General features: G+C 40.5%; 2 protein-coding genes across 3 annotated transcripts in view; both read left to right on the top strand.

Annotated features, from left to right (window-relative positions):
* Positions 1–17424, top strand: part of HGFAC (HGF activator) — a 41729-nt gene extending 24305 nt beyond the window's left edge. Inside the window, exons 8-14 of the mRNA XM_074148122.1 lie at positions 4834–5008; positions 7414–7499; positions 8456–8696; positions 11199–11338; positions 13417–13557; positions 14612–14760; positions 17254–17424. Coding sequence (XP_074004223.1) covers positions 4834–5008; positions 7414–7499; positions 8456–8696; positions 11199–11338; positions 13417–13557; positions 14612–14760; positions 17254–17424 — 1103 coding nt within the window. The remainder of the gene's footprint in view (positions 1–4833; positions 5009–7413; positions 7500–8455; positions 8697–11198; positions 11339–13416; positions 13558–14611; positions 14761–17253) is intronic.
* Positions 17425–21406: 3982 nt separating this feature from the next.
* The window catches only part of DOK7 (docking protein 7), a 69304-nt gene continuing 66941 nt past the window's right edge, over positions 21407–23769 (top strand). The window contains exons 1-2 of one of the 2 annotated variants that reach the window (XM_074147834.1): positions 21407–21484; positions 21635–21680. In XM_074147834.1, the coding sequence (XP_074003935.1) occupies positions 21431–21484; positions 21635–21680 (100 nt within the window). In that variant the 5' untranslated portion in view covers positions 21407–21430. Of the gene's footprint in view, positions 21681–23769 lie in introns of both variants that reach the window. The other variant, XM_074147832.1, reaches the window with a different exon arrangement.

Here is a 23769-nt window from a genome sequence, read left to right on the forward strand (position 1 = left end):
CACAACTATTTGAATCAATTATTTGTTGTAAATTTGTTGTATACATTATCTGCTGTTGTATTAAATCTTAAGCCCAAACACAAATATTGAAATCTAGATAAATATTATACATGTATGGTTGAATTATACAGAAATATAGCTCTCTCTATATATAGCTTCCGTTGTACTTCAGTTGTGGTTTATGTTCATTAATTTGCAGACTCTGAGTACAGAGGGTGCTGTTATTCTCACTTCCACAGACAGGTATTAGTGCATGAAAATGTGAAGCAATTTGCCTCAAGCCAGGAACAGTGCAGTCCTGGGGCTGCTGCCGCACAGTCTCTGCCCCTATATAGCAGGCTTTGCATTCTCATCATTAAAGAGCGAAAAAGATGACAACTGCTTTCTTCAGTGCATTCTGTGTGCATCTGGCCACCTTCCTAGATAATTACAGAGTTTTCCAGTGGTACAGGGAGGGAGAGTTTGTTCTGAAGATAAACCAAATTTTCCTTTGGGAGGAAGATGAACAGTGGTGGTAGGTTAATGTGAATGTCCTTCAAAGCTCTCTGCGTGGTGTTTGTTTCATTTTCCAGAGGAATATCTGCCTTATTGTTTTCAGAATACCTGAGGGGTTTTCAGGGCGTTATCCAACCAAGTGAGACGCCTGTAAAAGCAATCTCTGTGAATGTTGAAGACACCTTTCTGTCACATGTTTATTGCCAGCTCAAACTAGTGTTTGAGGCACCTGCAGCAGGGGAAGCACAGCTCCCTGAAATCAGACTTTCACACCTCTCATCTCTGAGGGGATCTCTCAGCTACCCAGGAAAGGACATCAGGGAACTTCTAGGTGAATCAAGAAAAGACGGACCCTTCTGCAGGCATCCAAGGAGCCTGAGATCATATAGGAAGGAAACTTGACTTATACCCTTTGTAAAGGATGCCTTGAGAGCAACACATCCTGCAATGCTGAGGCATCACAAGCAATAAACTTATGCAGAGGCATAAAATGTCATTGTTCATTGCTAGTCATCTTCGTTGTCAATAGATGAAACAGGATCAGATGGAAATATAAATTGATAAATGTATTAAAAATTCTTCAGAGGGATATGAATACCCTGTCTGCCAATCCAGACGCTCTCTAGTAAGGGCTGAAATGTTCTCTCCGACCAGTGCAGGGGACGTAGAGCAGGCACTCAAGCCTTTGGCTCTGGAGCTTCCTGAAGCACTGCAACGAGAGTGGACATGTGCTCCAGGAAAGCCCTGGACAGAGGATGTTCTCCCAATTCCACCAGGGCTTTGCTTTAGTCTATGATTTCCTAAAGAACTCTTCCATCTGGGTAACTGATAATTAAGACACAGAACAAGACCTCTTGTAAAGGTAATTTTAAGCAGAAAGGGGACTTTTGTCCTTCTCTTCTCTCCTCTCCCTTCCTGCCACAAGCTGGTATAGAACTTCACCTAACAGTAAAAGCATTACAGCTTGGTCAGGGATAAAATAAAGCATTACTGAATGAAAGGGTTACTTAAAACTATCCTGTCCCAGGACTAGGACCATCAGGGGCATAATGTTTTTTTATTAACAAAATGTGAAATCTTATGAATATCTGGAAGGATAATATAGCCAAAGCTCAAAAACATTAGGAAAATTGCTGATGAGATGTTCTAGCGAAAATCTAAAAGATACTTTGTTTTCTGCTGAAAGAAACTCATAAAAATGTTCAAGTATGTAACTACAGAACCTGAAACAAGATCTGGTGTCAAAAAGTCTTGTCAAATGTTTTCAGGAAGTCAGCAATTAGAACTGGTTGAATAACTGCTATTTCAGTTTGCTTTTAATTTTAAGACCTGAAACTGCTTTTTACTGAAAAAATTGAAAGGCAAAGAATTGGTGTGACATGCTGATAAAATATGCCATCCTAACACAACTAGAATGTTTTATGTGAGCTATTTAAACCTCGTGGAATTTAAAAATAAATCATAACAGGAAATTATTTCTCATTTTAAATGTTAATTATTTGGTTTTTTTCTGAAAAGAAATGAACAGTGGTGATTGTGGCCTAGGTCTGCAGAATATCTTGATTCTGCATTTACATCAAAACTCATAATCTGAAAGTCTGAGGTCTAGGCCATTTCTAATCTTAACACCATGATTGGCAGTACCACAGGGAAGTGAATGAACGAGAAAAAAAAAAATTTTATGTCCTCCATTACTTTCTTCCATATAAGAAAATAAATATATTTCAGAGTTATGAGAAGTTGCAGAAGCTATAAAGAATTGAGAACTAAAAATTCCCAGTCAGAGCAATCCATTAAGAACTGCTGAAAGCAGACCACCTACACACTGTTTCTGACAAAAAGGGAAAAAGAGATTTTTCAGTGCTGCAACTGTTCAGAAAAGAGTGTTAGAAGCAGCAGATCTATACAACTGCAATAGTTTCAGAGATTTTTTGAAAACAATTTGTCTTGAATTATAGGTAACAAATGTATTAGGTTTTGTGTATACTTTTAAATGGCCTTAGATACGTAAAAAGTGCCCTTTAATGAGCTGTGATGTGCGTACAGTGGTGCTACTGCAAGCCAGTCAAATAAAGCTTGCTGGAGCGGAGAACAGACCAATGGAAAGCTACTAATGAAACAATTGTATTAACCCAATGTTTCTCCACAGGATATGAGATTAAGTCCCTTTATTCCTGTGCCCAAAATACTCCTTATAAAACCAGAAAGAAACAAAAAACTGTCTGAGAGATATTACTGTTTCTCTCAACAAGTGCAATATACAATCCAAGCTTTTTAGTTAGAGGAGAAGTACATGAGGGATGATTTAGAAAAGGGCCAAATTCTCCCAGTTATAGTCTTCTGGAGGCTTTAGCAATGACTGTCAGACCTGACGAAACAGAGATGCATTGGCTTTTAAGCCTGACAAGGATGAGCACAACTTGTAAATACCATCTGCAGGATGTCCAAACCATTGGTATTGCAGAATATATCCCTGTTTCTGGACTGAAACAGAATCTCTTGTTTCATCCTCGTAAAAGTAGTCAACTCTAAATCACTTCTGAATGTAATAAATGCAGCACAAATAAAAACAGCACCTGGCACTTCCCTGGACAAATGAAAGAATTCAGCATACAACATGGTGGTGGTATTTTCATGACACTGTTTCAGGCAAACAAAGCAGCGTAACTTGTAACTTGCCCAGAAAATAAATGGCAGGGTTGCCAAGAAATGGTTACTATTGCTGGCAACACAAATGATAGACAAATTATTTTCTCTGAGCTCCTAGATTATGGTTGTTACAATATGAGTTTGATTTAATGTTATATTAATGGTTATTGAAACAAAGGGAATTTGATTCAGGGGGTGAGTGGGAGAAAATGTTGCCTTGTCTCAGAAGTGTCTGCCAGGCCAAGCTAGAAAATGAATTTTGCTAAGTATTTGTATGCTAACTCACACTGAAGTTCTTGCACCAAACTTCTTGACCTTCAGCTCCCAAATTCATGCCATATGCTTGCTTGTGGTTTTGAGGTCTGTCGCTGCCCTGATGACTTGGAAGGATAATTGACATCAGCAGCTCGTTGCTGCCATTCACTATTTCAGCGCTGCTTATACCCCTCGGTTCACGTGTCACCTTATTCTGTCAAAACAAACAGATCTTTGGCAATAGCTGTCCACACTGTGTGGTGTGATAGATCATCCTCACAGTGTGTTTTTCAACAGTAAAGGAATATCATGATGTTATATATTTAAGTATGTTTATAAGTTTAGAAGAAGGTTCCACTAGTCTTGCAGATGTCAAGGATAAGTCACACTGACACTGCTGGGATAAGAAACCCTCTAAGGCTTGGTCACAATTAATCCTCTTTGTACATTAGATGGTTTTGTGTTTCCTTTGAGATACTCTGAGCTATGTTTTGAGGTGTAGACTTTCTGCTCAGTGTAGCTATTTGTATACAAATGCATCCCCATATGTTTTTCAGCCATAATGCTGGTATGTGCTGCTGATAGATCTTGGCAGCTGAGTATACAGGTCATAGAATATGTATGTGTCAGACCTATCTGAAGAAATAACCCATGTGCAGGTGACAAAGAAATGGGTTTTGAATAAGAGAATCCAACCTACTAGTTAAATTTTTGCAAAATTCATATGTTTTCCATATGTAGCTACATATATATAATATTCATGGGTATAGTGTATATATATACGGGTATGTATGAGGCCATAAAAAGAAGTATTTTCCAAAATCAGACCTTTGAGGCACTTGCAGTCAGGGCAGGATTGTTTTCACTGCCTTACAACACAGATATCTCTATCTGAGCTGGTTGACTTAACGCTCCCTTTATTGTCAATGGAGATTCAGTCAAGAATGTATGGCAAGATTCATCTCATCTTAAAAAAGCCGTCTCAAACAGGCTGGATCAGTTTGGCACTTGAAATGCCTGTTTCTCTTAATTGACTAAAGGGGAGTCTCCAGTGATGAGCTTAGTTGTGTCTAAAATTAAACAGAAGGAATCCTAGCCATATTGCTGACTTTGCTGCAGATTGCTGACTAAAATCTTCCATACGCAGTACAAATTTTACGTTTAATTTTCTGCTTTACTGCCTGTTAAATAGTTATTTGTGCATGTGTAAAATGAGGCTAACTCAGTACTAATTTTAAACAGAATTTTTAACTGCTTGGGTTCTTTTATTTAAAAAAAAAAAAAATCCTCATTTGATGCATTCAATTCCTGTGAAAAGTAAAAGGCATTACAGGGAATTGGGCCCACTGGCTCTCATTTGGGACCTCAGCTGTGAAGTAAGTATTTAACATTTAATTAGCATCAATTCCTGACCAGTGTCTTATGCTGTGCCAGCTCCTAGCCATCGGTGCTATGTTGGCAATGGCACAGAGTACAGAGGTACGGCAAAGACGACCATTTCTGGACACAGCTGCTTGCCTTGGCATTCAGACTTGCTTTACCAAGAGCTTCATGTCGACAGCGTGGAGAAAGCAGTACAGCTCGGCTTGGGGCCCTTCTCTTACTGCAGGTGAGAAAAGTTCACGTCTGCCCTGTATTTGTAAATGATGAGATGGATGTATTAGGGAAGGGAGAAGGGCCAGGAATCTCAAAGCTGGTGTTATCCCTGTCTTGGAAACGTCAGACTGACTTTAACAGCCTGACACAAGGGATGCAAGTGTACAGAAGACAAGATCTACCTGGTCTGGTGGGAGGTGTCCCTGCCCATGGCAGGGGGTTGGAACTAGAAGATCTTTAAGGTCCCTTCCAACCCAAACCGTTCCATGATTCTATGACTCTATGATCTGGTAGACAGACTAGATCAATGGCTTTGTCTGCCAAGTGAAGCTTAGACACAAAATGATGTTGGAAATTCCAAGTGATTTTTTTTTCTGGGATTTTTTTTTTTTTAAATGAGACCTTAGTGACTCCACAAATGACTACCCAAAAGGAGAAAGAAATGCATGAGCCAAACTGAAATGGTTAACTTTTGATTTCTAATTCTTAAATTGTGAAATGCATAACATAAAAGAAAATATTTTCAAAAGTGAAAAGTTATTTGAATATGAAAAATCAAAGCAATATACCTCAATAATATTGACATGGAGTGTTGAATTTCTTTCCTGGATTTCTTCCAAAGCAAAATTATTGCAAAATAAGTTTTCACAGTTTTGACTGAACCACACATATGATAAACTACATTTCCGCTAAAGTTTTCTGTTCAGCTATAATGAACCTTGAATAAGTTTGTGCTTTCTCCTCAGCTATTTTATGTTCCCTCTGTCTCTGAGGTCCTCATGAGATCAATGGATATCCACAAACAAAGGAAATGTTTCCTTTTAGAGAGAATCCTGGAGATGAGTAAATGCTAAAAATGGCAAACGCCAGATGCTTCTTCATAAATTACTGGTTGATGTCTGGCTTTGGGGATATTTTTGTTTGTTTGGGTTTTTTTGGGTTTGGTTGGGGTTTTTTTGGTGGTGGATTTTTTTTTTTTTTTTCTTGTGTGGAACTTAGATCAGTATTTCAGGAAGATCAGAATGTACTGCACTTCCGAATTTGTTTGGTAATAAAAAGCACACATGCATGTTGAAAGTAGCTCTTCTTCTCTAACAAACTAATAACGAACAGTTCCTACGCCCTCCCTTAACCCAGATCGGCTTACTTTCCAAGGCTTGGTCCTGACTCAATCACTGAAGTATGAGATTAATGGTGTCCCAGCAAGGCATTTTATTGGGCACATATTTTATTCTTTGATAAAACTCGATCCCTTTGGGTTGCATCATTTGAGCACAATATTCACTTGCAGATTTAAAATGCAAAGAATAAAATGTTGTAGGAGCTGATGTGTTCAAGTTCTGTAGAGGTGAGAAAAAAGCTTTTCACTTTTTTGTCAGCTTGTTACAATTTCTGGGGGTATCTCTGCTACACTATGTAATCCTGCAGATATCTTCTTCTTCAAATAGTCTAATTTAGAAACATTGTTGGCGGAAGATGACTCAACCTGTGTTGCTTCTTCAGTTCTGAGAATTTCAAAGTGCTTTAATCTTTTTTTGAAGAGCAGTCAGATTAAAAAGAAAAAAAATATTGAAGAACCTTATAATAATAGATAGTGCTTCTGATAAATCCAACTGAAATTAGAATTAATGTTTAGTTGAATTACCTTGTCCATTTTTCTTGGCCTACTGAAGACCTTTCTGGGTCTTCAAAGTTTCCCTATATTCTTGGAGGAGTAAACTAGGCAAATTTCTGGTTACTTATATGGCGTTGATAAAGGCAATTAGGCTGTACCATGGAGAAATCCTAAGGGAATGAAAGCAAAAACTGTTTAACACCAAGATAACAAAGGGCTAAACTGTTTCTGATATTCCCTCCCGCCCCCCAATTTTGAGGAATATAATATTTTCTTGAGGTAGTCTTTCATTTCCTCAGACTCTCCAGGGGATGTGCACCTGAGCTTCTCAAATTCTTTTTTTGCTAGCTATTCTTGTTATGGATTTTCTATTATCTACCTGTGTTGGAATTTCCTTGCTTAAAAAAAATCACCTAAAAAAGGAATCTCTCCCATGGGATTTAGTCCTGAAAATAGCTGAGCTGATATCTGTTAAAGCACTTCAGTGTGGGCTGTATTTAAACCATGGGAACATGCTCATGCATCCAAATACTTGTAGGCAAATTTTACAGGTGTTTAGTCGTGTCTGTACTTCAGGTCCTAGAGAACCTCAGACTTAGCTTTTAGCATGAGGAACACTACTGAAAAGCTGCTCACCCTTTTTAGGGGTAAGCAGGTGCTTCAGCACTTTGTCAGATGGCTCGAAACCTGAGAGTCCTGTCGGTCCTCTGCATGGCACAGAGCAAAAAGCAGAAAACCTCTGGGAAGCTTGGAACAACAATGTGGTTAATGCTTGTAATTCACTCTCCCCCTGAATTAATTAGAAATCCAGATGATGATGAGAAGCCATGGTGTTACATCATGAAGGATGACAGCTTGTCTTGGGAGTATTGTGACATTCCATCTTGTGGTATGTAAAGGCTCTCTTAAAATCCATGTTATGAATGAATGAAGAAAGATTTATTGATACTAGAAGAAGCTTTCACTGTATAATTTTGAATGTTCTAGTGTTCCCAGGAGTGTTGAATATTTTACTGCTTGCAGTAAATCAAATGACAACAACAAACTTCTTTTTCGTTTTTTTGAGTTGCAATGCAGTCTGTGATGTTTGTCCTGAAATACTGTATGACAGTGGTGTCCCACTACTGCTTTCAGTCAAAATCATCCTAATATCATCAAATTTTCTGCTAGAACATGCTAGACATCAGAAATGATCAATGCTTTGGTATAAATTTTCATCACTCAGGGAATTATGGGCCCAGAGAAGGGAATGAGCCTCTTTGAGAAAATAGAGGATGGGATGCTGAAGATGTGACACATAGCATTTAATTCCAAAACCTAAATATTCTGCTCTTCCCCTAAATTAATATTTAACTATTGTTAATGTTGAAGCTGACCTTTAGAATGGAGTTGTACTCTGGAAAGACAGTTTATAAAGTGGTCCTTTTATTTCCCTTTTGTGGTTCTAATGCATTTGATAGATGATATGTTTAACACAAGTGTCTTAGTCCTTGATATTGCAATGGTAAAGCTCAGCTCACAACCTGAAAATGAAAATGTGATGTATCATGCGTTCTGTTGTGCCTCCTCTAGTAGTGAAGATTACATTTGTACTAGTGAATGAAACAGTGTCCGGGAACATTCACAGATACATTTAATTTACACTAGTACATGTGTAGCCAGAGCGTTGGAAATAGACATAGCTTTCAGTCTTGCAAGTCTTCTGAGGAACTAAATGAAAATCAGTTGTATGTGCATGTTTAATGATAATTTAATGAACTTTTCTTTTAAAGATTCCTATAAAAGTTCCAGTCCTTAGAAATCACAAGGATTTCTAGCCTGATGCCATACTCCTTTATATCTCAGCAAGCAGGGAAAGGAGGCCACCAGTTCCAGACAACGTAGATAGTTCTGCAATTACTAGGAGACCATGTGGGAGAAGACACAAAAAAAGAAGTTTTGTGAGACCTAGGATTGTTGGGGGATCTTCATCTCTGCCTGGATCTCATCCCTGGACAGCAGCTATATATATTGGAGAGAGTTTCTGTGGTGGAAGCCTTGTTCAGACTTGCTGGGTTGTGTCAGCAGCACACTGCTTTGCTAACAGGTAAACTCACCCATCAGTTTGACAGTAGGTCCTCCACTCCTCAGAGTCACCATCTGCTTGTGACTTGCAACAAACCTGAACTGAAATAAGTAAGAAAGAAGACAATATTATAAAATGTTTCAAAAGGAATTTCTGGCAATTTGAATGCTGTTCATGAGCTAACTAATAGTTTGGAGTCCTGTTATCTCATAAGCCTGTATCTTGTTCCTTAAGAAGTCTCAAATAAGCTAAATCACCTAAATAAAGGAGTAAGGTAGTGCTGAGCAGGACATAGAATGGGAGCTTGCATGTGTAGGCGTATAAGTATTTACCTTCTTCTCAGTTACCTTTTTGAATGTTTATGCCTGCTTTGAGATGTAGCAGACGTGACTATGCTCACTGCTGTGTTTTGTTCAAAAAGGCTGAGAGAGCCAAGCAGTGATTTATTAGAGACAATAAATTACTGTTGGCTGGCACAAATAGAGTGGGCTGAGCTGTAGAAAAAGGCAAAGGGAAGAACGGAACCATTAGATTTTTGAGGCTGATCTCCTTCAGAGGTGTTTTGAGGTTTTTTTGAGTGTTTTTTGTCCCCCACCTGAGGGACACTGGAGAAAATACTGACTATAGGATGCTATCACTTTATTCTAAATATTTCGTTTTCTACAAATGCTGAACACTTTCCCTGATTTCAGTTTGATCACATTGATGGGAAAAATATTACATCATTTCATACCCATTGTTCCTTTGCATAGTAAAGAAGCCAAGAGAAACAGAAAACCTCATGCCAGAATACATACACTGATAGCTTGGAGAGCTAATAATACCATTGTGAATGCTATACTGAAGCATTTGGAGCTTAAGCCACAACGCATTTGTTTTTCAAATGTTGTGAAATAGCTACTAACTTTGGCAGCTATTCAGGACATTTCCACCCACTTCCAGCTGGTGGTTTGGTACATACAGATTTTCCATAATTGCTGCATTGTAATTTGTACTCTTCCGTATGTTTAGTACCACAATTTCAACTGTTTTCCGCTAGGCGACAATAGATACCTGTGCAGCTAACTTTTTTTTTTTTTTCCTTTTTTGTAATCCCTCCTGTTTTGTTTCTTTTCCTGAATGAACCACCTGTAAGTCAGAGTAGAACCATTCAGTGCCTTTAAAATCTATTCTAAATACTATCCTGGAAAGAAAAAATCTGATTTTCAAGGGGGTTAGTTTACCACTGCAAGAACACTGAGAAAATCCTGGCCTTACATAATAATCAAAGAATATTTTATTGTTTTCCAGTCACAGAAAGATAAACTTTGCACTTTCCTTTGTTAATTATAAGCATAGCCATTGTTGCAGGATAGCTGCTGGCCCTCTGCGTCACAATTAGCCAGAACCTCTTTCCTCTAAGTACATTACTGTTGATTATTGCTTCGTGCTCAGTACTGGAGGAGACTACACAGTGCTTTTGTTTCTGACAGGGGCTACTGATGCACAGAAACACAACTAGGGAAATTTTGCAATGATGTTGACCACTCTGCATCTGTGCATGATGTGTGGCAGCAGATATTTTCTGCTCCTGCACTGGATAACAAAACACGAGTGCTCTGATGTTGAAGACAGCTGCTAAGTTCATTGTAGACTTACGGACACGCAGATCAAATTGGTTTTAAAGCACGAGTGAAATTTGAATTCCATTGCTTTCAAAACTAGAGAATGTACTGTCTTTACAAACACTTCCTGGTTATTTCCAGATGTCCCTTTCTTCCCAACTGTTGTACTGGGTTTTATTAGTTATCTGTCCTAGGACACCTGGTATGAGGGGACTGTGGTCTTTGTAAAGTAAACAATCATTAACTGAAAAAGATGCTGTGAATTAAAAAAACTGTATTTTTCTCTGAGTGTGGTTTTTCCCATTAGATCAATGTGCTGTTGGGACCTTCCTCCACAAAGTTGCTTTTGATTCTAGACAACAGATTTGCCATAGATCAATCTAATCTCAGAAGTGGTAATAGCTCTCAGGTGGAAGCTGCCCAGGTGTTCCTGTTGTCAGTCTGCCAGAGCCTTTAAACTCTTGACCCACACCTGTAATATTTTAAGAGCCTGGTTTTCCAGAGAAAAGAGATCCACTACTGATGTATCTTTTGGTCCCTCATGTCTTCCTCAGTGATTTTTGTACTCATTGGCAAAGTCTGGTTGAGGTTGACTTGGTTAGGTTTCTAAAACAAGAACTGCTTGCAGCCCCTGAAGATGCTTGTTAGCCAGACAGCAGCTGGGCAGCAGTGCCTGTGCTGGCCTTTAATTAGGCTAATCAGGACGCACAGAGCCTGGGACTTGCTGTAACCTTACTCATCTTTTTCCTGGCCCACGGTAGGCAGCCTGGGAAACAGGTCAAGGCATTATGAGAGGGTAAATAATGGATGTGGTGGGGGGCTGAGGTTATTACAGTTCATGAGACATGCAGTCATTGGAAATGAGGTTTCGTTTGACTGGCTAATCACAGAATTGCTTGTTCTCTCTTTTGTGTTACAGTCCACTAAAATCGACTATTAGGGTAGTTCTGGGCCAGCATATATTTAATAAAACAACTGATGTAACACAAACATTTGAAATAGAGAAATACATCTTGCATCCTCAATATTCTGTGTTCAACCCTACTGAACATGATATTGGTGAGTATTTTTTTCTTGCAGTTTTATTTTCTGTTTACTCAAGTTAGTTTCGAGTTGATCTGTCAAAAACTGCCTTCATAGTGAAAGAGTCATAGGCATTAGGAGAAGCTTTCAAATGTAGGGAGTTCTTAGTTCTACCACAGTTATAACAGCATCTGAAAGCTAGACAAATTCAGACGAGAAATAAATTGCAAATTTTAAATAATTATGATAATTAGCCTTTGGAGCAATTTACCTAAATGTATGGCAGATTCATCATCACTTCAAGTCTTTGTGGGATTCGGCATTTTTTTCAACTGAACCAGAAACTGTGGGCTTGATGCAGGAATTACTTGGTAAAATTCTATTGTCTGTATTGTATAGGGGATCTGACTAGATGAGTATAATAGCCCCATCTGCTCTGAAGATCTATGTTACTAAGGATCATTTTTTACACTGAGATAGGTTTAAAAATCAGCTGTCTTATCAGTCAAAAGTTAAATGCCCTTCTGATTGACCTTATAATATGAGTCAGAATGACAATGGAACAGCGACTTGCTTCTTATTTTCTGATCTGCTCTCGTGGAAGGTGATGCGTCACCCTGGGGTAGCAAGCTGCGTGGGCACTTTGTGAGACTGTTTAATAGCCTGACATTGGGGATATCATAGGTCAAGCATGTACTGGCTTTCTTGCACCCAGATGGGGAATATTTTTTACTCTGCAGAAAAAAAACATTCAGATTCTGTGTTGGCTGGAGCTCTGTCACAGCGTACCAGGAGAAAAACTGGATTTGGGGTATTACTCTGCTCTGAAATATACTGGTGTAAACCACCATTGGCGTTTTGAAATCTCCTAATTTTTTTGATTACTCTGAAATTCAGCATGCCTCACCAATGTGCAATGTCCGAATCCAGGGTCAGCTGGTTTCCTAAGACGTGCCCCACTGCAAACAAACAAGCAGGCAGAAACTGGGCGGGAAAGCTGTTGGAGTGCATTCTGCCCTGTCAGTGATTTCTACTGATGCAGCAGAAGAATTATTCCTGCTGAAACTGCTTTTCAACAGGAAACAAACTACCAAACGAGGCAGAGATGGTGGGGGAGAGGAGGAAGGCGAGGAAGAGCAAGCTGCTGAATGTTGGAGAGTGGTTTGTGTGGGCTTCTCAGCCTGTGGGATACTCTTTACATGTTCCACAAAGGCCAAAAAATGTAGTCAGTAGAGAAATAAGACTATCCAGTGGGATCTCTTGCTTGCCACACAGCTGTGCTCAGAAAACATGGAGCTTCGAAAAGGCATGATGTGAAGCTTTAATGGCTGTGTCCATGTTACCTCAACTCTGTCCTCTTTGAGCAATGTGCCCAAACTCAACATGCTGCTCTTGTTACACCCAGCACCCTCTATTGCTCTACAGCCAAACACAAGGGGTTTGCTACAGGGGAACCAACGTTTGTGCTACTTTTGACATCTTTTGGTCTTGAGCTCATGATTCTCGGCCCCATGAGTGGATAGTAAAGATAGTAAAGGTTGTGTAAGTTGTTTAATTCTTTGTGGCTTTCAGAAGCTTGGTTTTGAAATATCCTGATGTTTTTTTTTTTTTATTCCTTAATTTTCAAGATCTTGAATTTCACCAAACTGGGTGATAACACAGAGCACAAAACACCCCAACCTTTGCAGTAATTAATTTTTTAAATCAAATTGGAATTAGGCAGGTGGCCAGACTTTCAGAAGCAGTAAGCACTTGCACATCCCACTTATTTCAGTTGAAAGTTGTGGATATGTCACTGTTATTTAACTTTAAGGTGGGAGGAGGCATATGTATTTTCTATCTTCCCTTTTCTCTACAAAGGCAGTGAAGCAAAATCTGCTCACCGAGTGCAGCATAAAATAAATATTCCCACAAGGGGAGTAGCTGAATGTTTCAGCCTTCAATTTGCTGCGAAATCAGGTGCTGTTGAGATGAGTCTGTCTGTATTTGATTGAAATATCTTAATTAAAAGAGACTTAGGGGATAATTAAAGTTGTATCTGAGACCCATTGCTGCCAATACCATTAAAGAAAGGGAACAATCACTTTATTCCTCTTATATCTTCTATTCTGCAGCTCTGATTAAGCTGAAGAAGAACGGCCAACGTTGTGCCACCAAGTCCCAGTTTGTTCAGCCCATCTGCTTGCCAGAAAGCAACACCGTTTTCCCTGATCAGTTCAAATGTCAGATTTCTGGATGGGGACACAGGCATGAGAGTGAGTAAAATGAGAGTTGGTATTTGTAGAGAAAACTGATGATAATTAAAACATAATGCTCAAGTGTATGTTATACAACTGATAGTGTGGTAAAATATTTTCCAAAGGACTTCTGGTGGGATTCTTTTAACCTACTTTTAGACATTCACAACATTTGTATCTGAAATAGCCATCTTGAACTTCCTTTATAGTCCTTGGAATTTGGAGTGCAGTTCCCTTGACCAAATGTTTGCATCTGTTTTAGAATGAGATGGGCTGTGAACTAGCTACCTCTCTGTGGACTGGGAGGGGAGCAAGTAATTTAATTGTAGGTACCAACAACTTGACACCTTAGTTGAGTGAATCCTATCCCTAGTTTCTCAAGGTAGATATCAAAGACTGCAAACCAAACCAAATCAATTTACTAGTCTGTGATGGTGGAGATCTTTACCTTCACTGGCAAGAAACTTTGGAAGCATCTACAGGAGAGGGCCAGATAGACTTAGATAGCTAAGAAGTGCTTACATACAGTTTGAGAAAGGCAGAAAACTCCATCACATCCTTTCAGATGAGGAATTTCAGTATTATGATGCTTGGCCATGCTGCTTTGATGTGGAGATAGCAGAAACCTATGTAGATAGATAAGAAGGATGAGGGAGGTGGCTGTCTCATTTTGGTAAGAGATTTAGTATAAATAAATGTTGTCCTGGTCTAAATGTGTAGTCTGAAGGCAAAAAGAGGTAACTGAGCCTTTGATAAATTGATGATTTAATGTCATATCTGGAAAGAGGAGACGACAGGAGTGTTGGGGTTCCTGACTCTCTAGGAAATGAGAGAACCCAAAGTGAATTAATGTTTGGACATGACATACTGTTATTTTAAAGGTCATGGAGTCTTACTGGAGGAGCAGAAAGCGATCTGATCACTAGAAAAATTATTATCTTTTAAAGAAATCCACAACGTGAATATGACTGAGATGTGTTAAGTGTGTTTATGTGTTGTATTGTGCAATATGTTTTCATGTTCACATTCTATAAAAATTACTTTCTTTTCCTCTCTTGGAATTTTTTTTAAGATCTAACTGGTTATTCAAAAGTCCTGCAAGAAACATTGATTCCAATAATTCCTGAGGAGAAGTGCAGAAGCCCTGAAATTTATGGAGCAGAAATCACTGAAAATATGTTCTGTGCTGGCTACATCGATAGCAAATCTGATGCTTGTCAGGTAATGTTGTGAGTCATCTCTAGGCAGAGAATATAAATGTATATTATTGCCAGAAATGTTGCAGTGTTACAGTGCTTACTTTTGACACACAGTGTTCCTAAAGAAAAGATAAGTTTCTATTCTTTAGGAACGTTTGTGACTGCACTGTTTGCTTCCAGCTTCATTTTTTAACCTGTTCAATGTCAATTAAGTTCTCTAGAAGGGCAAAAAACTTCCAGGGTGTTACATTCCTCCTACCTTCATAAAAGGCAGCAGCTAAGCACTGGAGGGTGAGTTGCTTGAGCTCCTGGCTGACCCCATGGTGTGGTGGCAATGGTTTGCTGGTCAGCTGGCAGGGATGTGTTGGCAGCCTGACCAGTGTGTGCCTGTTCCAAATCCTCCAGATGCTGTCTCTTGTCTAACAGAAGTAAGGATACCTGGGTAGGAGGTGGGAAGCTGTGGTGAGGTTTGGAGGAGGAAGAAGCTGAGTACAGTGGATGGGATTTAACAGTGTAGAATATCAGTCCATTGGAAACGGTGGTTCATGACCTCTGTCCTTTGTGGAATGACCTCATGTTCTTAGTACTTCACATTTCTTTTCGAATTATGTCACACCTTGGCTCTGAATAAGGATGCAGAATTGTTGTGGTGATAGATGAGGCTATTTTTTAAATGAAGGATGAGATTATTCCTTACATAAACCTTCAGATTTTATCATATTGAAGGGGAGGGTTATGCTCTATTAGCATCAATTTGGGAACAGGCAGCACATAGCTAATAGTTGGCAATGAGATTAAGTAAAGCAAATAATACCATGTATACTGTGTGCTGGAACCTCTATAAGGCTCATAAAAGTGTCCAAAAGAAGGTGTCAGGAGTGAAATGGCAGCAGCCAGCAGTGGCTCAAGGTTTCCAGGCCAGGGCTGAGAACTGACTGTAGTTATTGGCTGCAAGTGTTCATGCTGGCCAGAGAACTAGAAGCTGCCTTGCTCGCTCCGTTTTCCTTGCCTTACCCAGGAGGTACAAGACACAGCATTGTAGCTGGTTCTTGCTCCCTGCCCTACAGAGTAGATCAGGAATGAGAGGGTGAAGGAAGAAAGCAGAGGGAATGAGAGAGGAGATGCACAGAGAGGTGGTTCAGAGACAGCTGCAAAATCTGGGAAACAGTGATTTAGAGTCACAGGTGTTGCTGAAGAACAGTGCTCATGACATGAAATCATTATTAGTGAATCAATAATTTGCCTTTTTCTTTTTTTTTTTTTTTTTCCTGTTGGCAGGCTTGTAGTGTGGTCTGAGGAGAAATAGTGTAGACCTCTTAATGTCATAACAAATGTAGCTGACCCTTGAATTTTCTTAATGTATGCTTAGGAAATTAACTATATACCATCTGTTATGTATAAAAATATTTCAAGGCCAAGAAATACCAAGGAGATAATGTGTTCTGCTTCATTATTTTTTTAACGATTTTCTTGGAAACATTTTTTTTGAAGATCAGTGCACTGATACCAAAATTGCCATCAATGAGACAAGTTGTGGAGAAATAAGCAAGGTTCTGAGAAGTAAATTGATCTCAGATGCAAGACTTTATTTGATGTCCCTCATTTATGACAGAAATCTCCTAGTATAAAGGCAACACAATTTTCCTATGTACTTTGGTCTTAAGGGATTTTCTTTTTAAATAGGAAAAAATATATTTCTCCTCAGTCTCAAATAATTAGAGTGGTGATCCTTTCACCAGTACTGTTTACTAAGTCACATTTTTCTTTTAATTTCTAATATTTTAATTTATGTAGAAAGTCAATCTAAGAGTAATAACGGTAAAACTCCCTTTCCTGAATGCTTGCAAGCTTTATAAATAAGTAGAAATGTTCCAAATTTATTCTTGCTGTAGCGTGTCCTTAAAAATGTTTGTTTGGTCTTATTTTCGGTTTACGGTTTTAATGACTAGGTAAATGCTCCGTAGCACCAAATTCAACAGATGCAAAAAACTCCCATACGCCACATAAAATTATAGCATCCCACAGTCACCTGGAAAAGTGTGTATGTATGCAACACCTTATTTTGAGAACTCCCATGGTCTCTGATGGTTGTAATAAACTGCATTGAGAAACTCTCCAAATATTCTCTGCTTTATGTAATCCATCCATGCAGAGCCCACATTACAACGTAGTGTAAGACTAAGGACTTGCTTGCTCCCATTGCAAGTGACCCAAATCAACAGTGCTCTTCAATAGGTGTCTGAACCTAAAAGAATTTCAATTTTTTAAACAAAATCTGGTATTCTGATACTTCTGTTCAATGTAGAATTAACCCCCCCATCATATTAGAGATCAGTATGACTAAAAATAGCTTTCTACAATGAAACATCAGTACTGACCTGCCTCCATATTATTTTTTTTTTTTTTTTTAATTTAAATTTCACATGCAAACATTCTTAACTTAGAACTTTCCTGAACTGATCTTTTTTGACTGCTTTCTATTAAATTAGATAATCTTTGCTTACTTTTTACACAGGGAGATTCTGGTGGACCTCTGGCCTGTGAAAAAAATGAAATCTCTTACCTCTATGGAGTTATCAGCTGGGGAGATGGCTGTGGCAGAGTCAACAAACCTGGAGTATATACACGAGTGACAAACTATGTAAACTGGATTAATGAGAAAATAGCCCCCCGAAAAGCTAGTTGAACATTTAAACGTGCTAACATTTGAAGCAGGGTTCAGAAGTCTTTCTGTTTCATCAAAGTGGCATATTTTATTTAAATTAATATGAAAATTGTCATGGTAATTCATAGCAATTCCAAACCAGCCCATCAAAAGTAGGCCTAACCCTTCTGATATCAGCATCCTTGATCTATAATTTTAGGGCTGTGGATAGCTCAGTCTATGAGACTGTCTGTCTTTATTTGGCTTAATAAAGCAAACATGTCAAGAGAGTGTACCAAAATCTACAATTGTTTATCTGCTTGGTAGATTACATAAAAACTTGTCTGAATGTTTTTGTATAGTTTCTGGTGGAGCTGTCAAACCCTGAACCAACCTGTAACAACATTATAGAATCACAGAATCATAGAGTGGTTAGAGTTGGAAGGGACCTTAAAGATCATCAAGTTCCAACACCCCTGCCATGGGCAGGGACATCTCCCACTAGACCAGGTTGCTCAAAGCCCCATCCAGCCTGGTCTTAAAATTTGCCTTGTATTCTCAGATGAGATAAAAAAATAATAAGAAGAAGCACCAAAAATGAAATTCCCTCCCCATCAGAAGTGAGGTCTCGGAGTTCAGGTTGAGAGACACCAACAGAGCGATGCAGGTGAAGATGCTCTGTAGCTAACTGCAACAAACCAGTTCTGGTTAAAAAAACCAGAGAGTTTAGATTTTGAGTCAACCAAACATGTAAGCATGTTTTTATTTTCCATTGACATAAAATCAGGAACATGCTTCAGAGCTCTGCTGAATCTGGTGTGCAGTTTTCCACCAAGGTTAATGCAAAACCTTCTGAGAGCACAAAGTTTCTTGCTGAAAACTGTTAGAAGTCAGTGCATCTGACTCCTGGCTGATGCAGTGAGGACCTTTTGCAGACTGTGAGCTGCTCCTCACCCTGAGGACAGCAGTGGAAATACTTCACCTTGGTGATAAATGCCTAAACATTTCTTAAATTTCACAGTGTTTTGAAGCTGTCTTAGATTTTGTACTAACAAGTTGTTCAACTGTTTAGATAATTCAGAAAGGAGGTTTCTGTTGACAGATTTTTAACTGGATGGCTTGGGGAGCAGCTTGACATTCTCCTTGGGGGTTTGGTGATATCATAAACCACAGGCTTTGCTGTCATGGTCTATGGAATTGTTATGGGAACAATCAAAGAAATTATTACAATATATAGCTGTTTAGAGGCTGTGGACTCGGCTGTGTAAGCAGAAAATGATTCAACAAAAAAAATCTAGTCCGATACAGAAGAACGGAAAGTTACATATATATATATATTTTTTTTTTTTTAATACAGGGAACCTTTAGCCGTGTCAGATGTGTACTTTTATAAGTATTGATGTGAAATGTATCTCTTCTCTGATAGTGTACGTTTTTGAATTCTCTTGTTTCAAGCAAAGCTATGCTTTAAGATACAGAATTTTAATGTGGTGCCTGGATACTCAGATATGCGTTTTGTTTTATAGCACTGGCAGTGTCTTCATGGGTTTCTTAGCTGTGGTGAGTGATTTCAGCAGTTAAAAGAAACTTTGTAAGGAAAAATAACCAAAACATGAATTTGTGTAGGTAAATATATATAACAATGCTAATCTAGATAAATGATGTAAACTGTTTAATAAAAATGTTTACCCTCTGTTTCTTGGACTTAGTCTGTGATGTATAAAGTTACATTTAAATCTTTGAATCACTCTGTAGGCTGTTCAGCAGGTTGAGAGCTGGTAGAAAAATGAAATAATACTTCTGTGTGCTGGAAGGCATCTGAAAAACTCCACATAAGGATCAATTTCAGCTGGTGGTGCTCCCAGTTTTATGCAAGTGTCTCACAAAACTTCCAGTAGACAGATGTAAGAGCTTAGATGTGATTTTCAGCTATAAATACTGTGAATACTGAGATCAAAGTCTTTAGTTTGTTTTTTTTCTGAAGCACTAAACACTAGCTTGAAAAACTGGGATCCACTTTTGGGGGCTGATTCCAAAACAAACTGAAGACTCTTGTTGCCGGGGTTTGCCTTCCTGGTCATTTGCAGTACGAGTCTGGCTTGCTTAACTCCGTGAAAGGAATGCGACTGTGTAACAAGACTAACTGTACCTGCTGCTGAAAGACAAGTACTAAATCAGCATGAAGGAACTATTTACTCTTCTTTGGAAGGGGTTCATCTGGAACAGGTTCCCACACAAAGCTTACGGCATTCTGAATGTCCGTATCTGTTCTGTGACTTCAGTTTCACTTTGAAATTAATATCCATCCACACTGTGCATGCTTTTAATCTGCTAGTTTTGTGTTATATATATTTTCTCAGTCTCCTTTTGCTGTAAAGGTGGTGGCTGGTTTGATAGGAAAGGTGTTAGACTGGTGTCTCTGACAATTTGTGTAGATCTTTTTAGCTGTCCTGTTTTCAAAATGTATGCTGTTTATGTCAGCATATGGCAACATCAAAATAATCAATAAAATATCTTTTTTTTTAATACATTGAATGTTCTCAAGTGAAGCAGTCTATTTCTGCCCTCAAAGGTCTAAATGACAGATTTCCAGTCAACGCTGTCATACTTTGCATGCACTAGAATGAATTTGTGGCTTTCAAAGCAGGCTGTTTGTCTATTGTCACTGTATTGATTTGGTGGAACTACATTTCATCATTTAAGGATCCACTGTATGATGACTAGCCCTGTATTAGATCCACAAACCCAGACTAGAGGTGGCAAGGACGTGTCCAGGTTAAGCGAGAGGTCCTTGCCAAACTTCTCACACCTGAGATTTGTCACATTCTTATGGGCTGCTCCAGCACCTTCAGCCTCCTGCATTTCTGCTAAGCATTACCCTGTGGAAACCCGTCCTCCATATTTTTCTCCTTTCCTTAAGTGCTTATCACTTTGGTTAAAATGAAAATCCAACTTAAATTTACTAGCAAAATTTTATCTGATATTTTTCCTAACATTCATCTTGAATTAGAATGCAAAGCCAGTTGAACAAACACATCCCTAATTCATTATGAAACACACTTAAAAGATGGTTTTATTAAATTATATGTTCTTCCATGCAAACTGTCCGATTCAAAAGGACGAAATAAATGCAAACATCTAAAAAACCCTCCTATTATGCTATTGAAAGAAAAATGTGCTGTGGTGCTGTTTTAAAAAAGCTGAAGAACTAATTACCATGAAATAAGATGCAGTAGGAATATTTTTAGAATAATGGACTCTAATTAGTCCATTGCTCGTTGAAATAATCTGAGGACATCATTAACACATCTTATTCTATTAATTGTAGCTGCTCTGGGTTTGGTGCAAGTGGGTTGTTATCTCGTGACAGTTGGGTTGCAAAGGGAAGAAAAATGAGTATTTTTATCTGGGGTAGTTGGCTGTACGTCTTCTGGGAGCCAAGGAGAGCGCTAATTACAGTTTTTGAGAGAGAAATCTGGGCGTTACAAGGAAGCCGCCGGTCGGGGGGTACGGGGAAGGGGGGGTGTTTCGGGCAGGCCCCGCTCCGTGGAGCCAGCGGGCCAAGGAAGTCCGCTCCGGGCTTTCCCTCCGCCCCCGGCCGCCGGGCTGCCTCTGCGGTCAGCTGCAAAGCCCGGAGTGGCAGATGGAGCGGGGCGGCGCTCGGGGTCGCGGCCGGAGGAAAATCGGCTGCTGTCGCCCTCCGGGTGCCCCGGGATCGCAGCTCCCGCTGCCGCAACCCTGGAGAAAATAATAATACTAATAATAAATAAAGAAATAAACAAACCTGCCTGACACCACAATAAATTACATGAATAAAGAGTGGGAAGCTTCCCGGGACCCCCTTTTCCCTCAGCCGGAGCCGCCCCGTCCCCTGCCCGTCGGGGCGGGGGGCACCGGGAAGGGCCGGGCCGCGCTGGCCGCCCGCCCGCCCGGCTCGCTGTGGCTGTATAGCGGGGCCCTAATAAAGCTATTTTGAAAGTGACCCCTCGGCCGGAGCGCGGGGAGGGAGCGGCCAGGCGGGCGCAGCTGTCCGGAATCATGACTGAAGATGACGGATTCCGTGGTGGTGGAGGGTCACGTCAAGTTGAGAGATGGAAAAAAGGTCCCTGCTCCCGGCGCCCCTTCGGCCCGGCCCCGTGGCGGGCCGGGGCCGGGGGTCCCCAACCGACAACCCCCCTCCCCAGGAGGGGAGAGAGCCCGCTCTTCCATTCTCCGGCCCTGGCTAACCCTCTCCCTTTGCCTCTCGTTGCAGTGGAAGAATAGGTGGCTGGTGCTGCGCAAGCCCTCCCCGGTGGCAGGTAAGAGGGGGGCCCGTCCATGTTGGGGGGAGACCGGAGCCGGGGGCGTCCCGCTGTCCCCCGCCCGGCGCTGGGGGGAGAGGATCTGGGGTGCCGGGGGGCAGGGAGCTGACAGGGCTCCCTCATCTCGGGGTCGGCTGCCGCTGGAGATGGCCCTCGGCGGGGCTCCCCTGAAGCCGTCGCTGCACTTTCCTCCTTGTTTTTTAATCGGGGGGGGCGGAAATTAATTATCTGACGACCGACCAGGCGGCCAAAACCAGGCGGGGGCGGCTGTTGTCGGAGCCCCCCGAAGCGTAATGGGGGCGGAGAGCGCGGAGAAGAGCTGCGGGGGCTCTTCTCGGCGGAGCTTCGCCTCTTTTCGCCCCGAAGGGCTCGGGACGGCTTTCTCCCTTGCGGAGGCGGCAGTCGGGGGCGGCTGTAGGGCCGTCGCCCCCCCGGGGGATGGTGGCAGCCCGGGCCGTAACGCCGGGACCCTCGGACTGGAGCCCGGGCACAGCGTTCGTCCGCCGGGCTGCCAGCCCTGCCTCGGAGCGAGGGCTTTAAGCAGCTTAATATCAGGTTAAAACCAATGGGAAAGGTGACTTTTCGAAGCACAGCTATTTGGTTTTGGTTCCCCTTTAAAATGCAATTTCTTTTCTTTTTTTTTTTTTTTTTTTTTTCCTTTTTAAATTATTTCTTCAGGGTGGTTGGTGGCTGTAAAAAAAGCTGGCATTGTAAGCTCAGTAGTTATTTTTGAGCCTTGTTTTGACATAAATTATCACTTTGATTTAAAAATAAAATGACATTTTGAATTAATAGAAAAAAAAAATCATTTCCCTGCTTCTGAAGGGGAAATTGAAAACGTTATTCAGAGTTGATGTTTTACCGCTGGAGAGGGGAAAGTAGGTTTCAGGTTTCCCCATCGTTTCCTAACAGGGAAAAAACATTTGGGCCCAAAAGTGTAACTTTCCAGGGCTGAATGTTGTCTACGCTTAGACAATGTGAAGCTGCATTGCTGTGGAATGGATTATGGCACTTTTCCTAGATTGTTGCTGGTAGAGTGAAGATTTGTTATTAATTGAAGCTCTTCAGACCTAACTGTTTGTTACTTGAGTTGTTACAATTATGTGCTAGTGTCTTAAATGTCTCTATATTGGCTGCATCTTGTTAAACTTCTCTGCCTCGGGCATCTGTTGGGTCCCAGAGCTGTTATCTAGACATGTGAATATGGGCCTGGATTTCTAACATGAGTAAGCTAGGTTTGAAGGGGGAAGGTAAAGGAGCTTGCTTTGAAAACTTACTGACTGATAACATGGCTTATTCCTCAAAAATAGTATTTTTATTCTAGCAAAATTAGCCAGGTTTACTAGACAAAGCCCCCAGTGATTTGCTTTTCTTGGTCCGTAAACCATAGTAGCTCTTTCTTCAGACACACAACTGTATTGCAGAATGCCTAAATATCGTAGTTGCAGCTGTTTTTGCTGACAGGTGCACGGAAACAATTGGGAGTACACTCAAAGCTGGGCTTTGGTTAGCAGCCGGTTCAGTCTTTCAGTATTTTTCACCTCTTTGGAGATAGGCCAGTCCCTTGCCCAGCTCAGAGCCACAGGGCACCTGGCCAGGGCTCGGAGCATCACACCCCAACAGCCAGGCAATGGCGCACAGGGGGCTTTCTCCTTTGTGCTGTGCAGGCCAGCTCCAGCTGCGGATGTTGCAGCTTTTATGTTGACCATTAATTTCATTTACAGCTGAGTGATATGTGGTAGGAAGGGAAGCTGGGGGAAGGGGAGTGCTCTCATAACAAATGTGAAAGGTGGGAGAGGGCTCTCCCCCCCCCCCCCCCCTTTTTTTTTTTTTTTTTTTTTTTTTTGTCCTTTGGGTTGGCTTGTGAAATGTGCTTTTCCCATGGGTCTGTGGCACTTGAATTCCTTTCTTCTGCTGCATAGTTACTGTGTAATAAACACCTCTAGGAAGGGGTTAAAAACAGATGGTGACAAAGCAAGTATTTAAGGAAAAAAAAAAAAAAGGGTGCTGCACATAATGATTATTTAGCAATGGCTACTGTGTAACATTTAACTGGGAAACCTGAGCTGACGCTAACAATCTGGCA

This window comes from Numenius arquata, chromosome 5 (genome assembly GCF_964106895.1).
Source record: "Numenius arquata chromosome 5, bNumArq3.hap1.1, whole genome shotgun sequence".
NCBI classification, from domain to species: Eukaryota; Metazoa; Chordata; class Aves; order Charadriiformes; family Scolopacidae; genus Numenius; species Numenius arquata.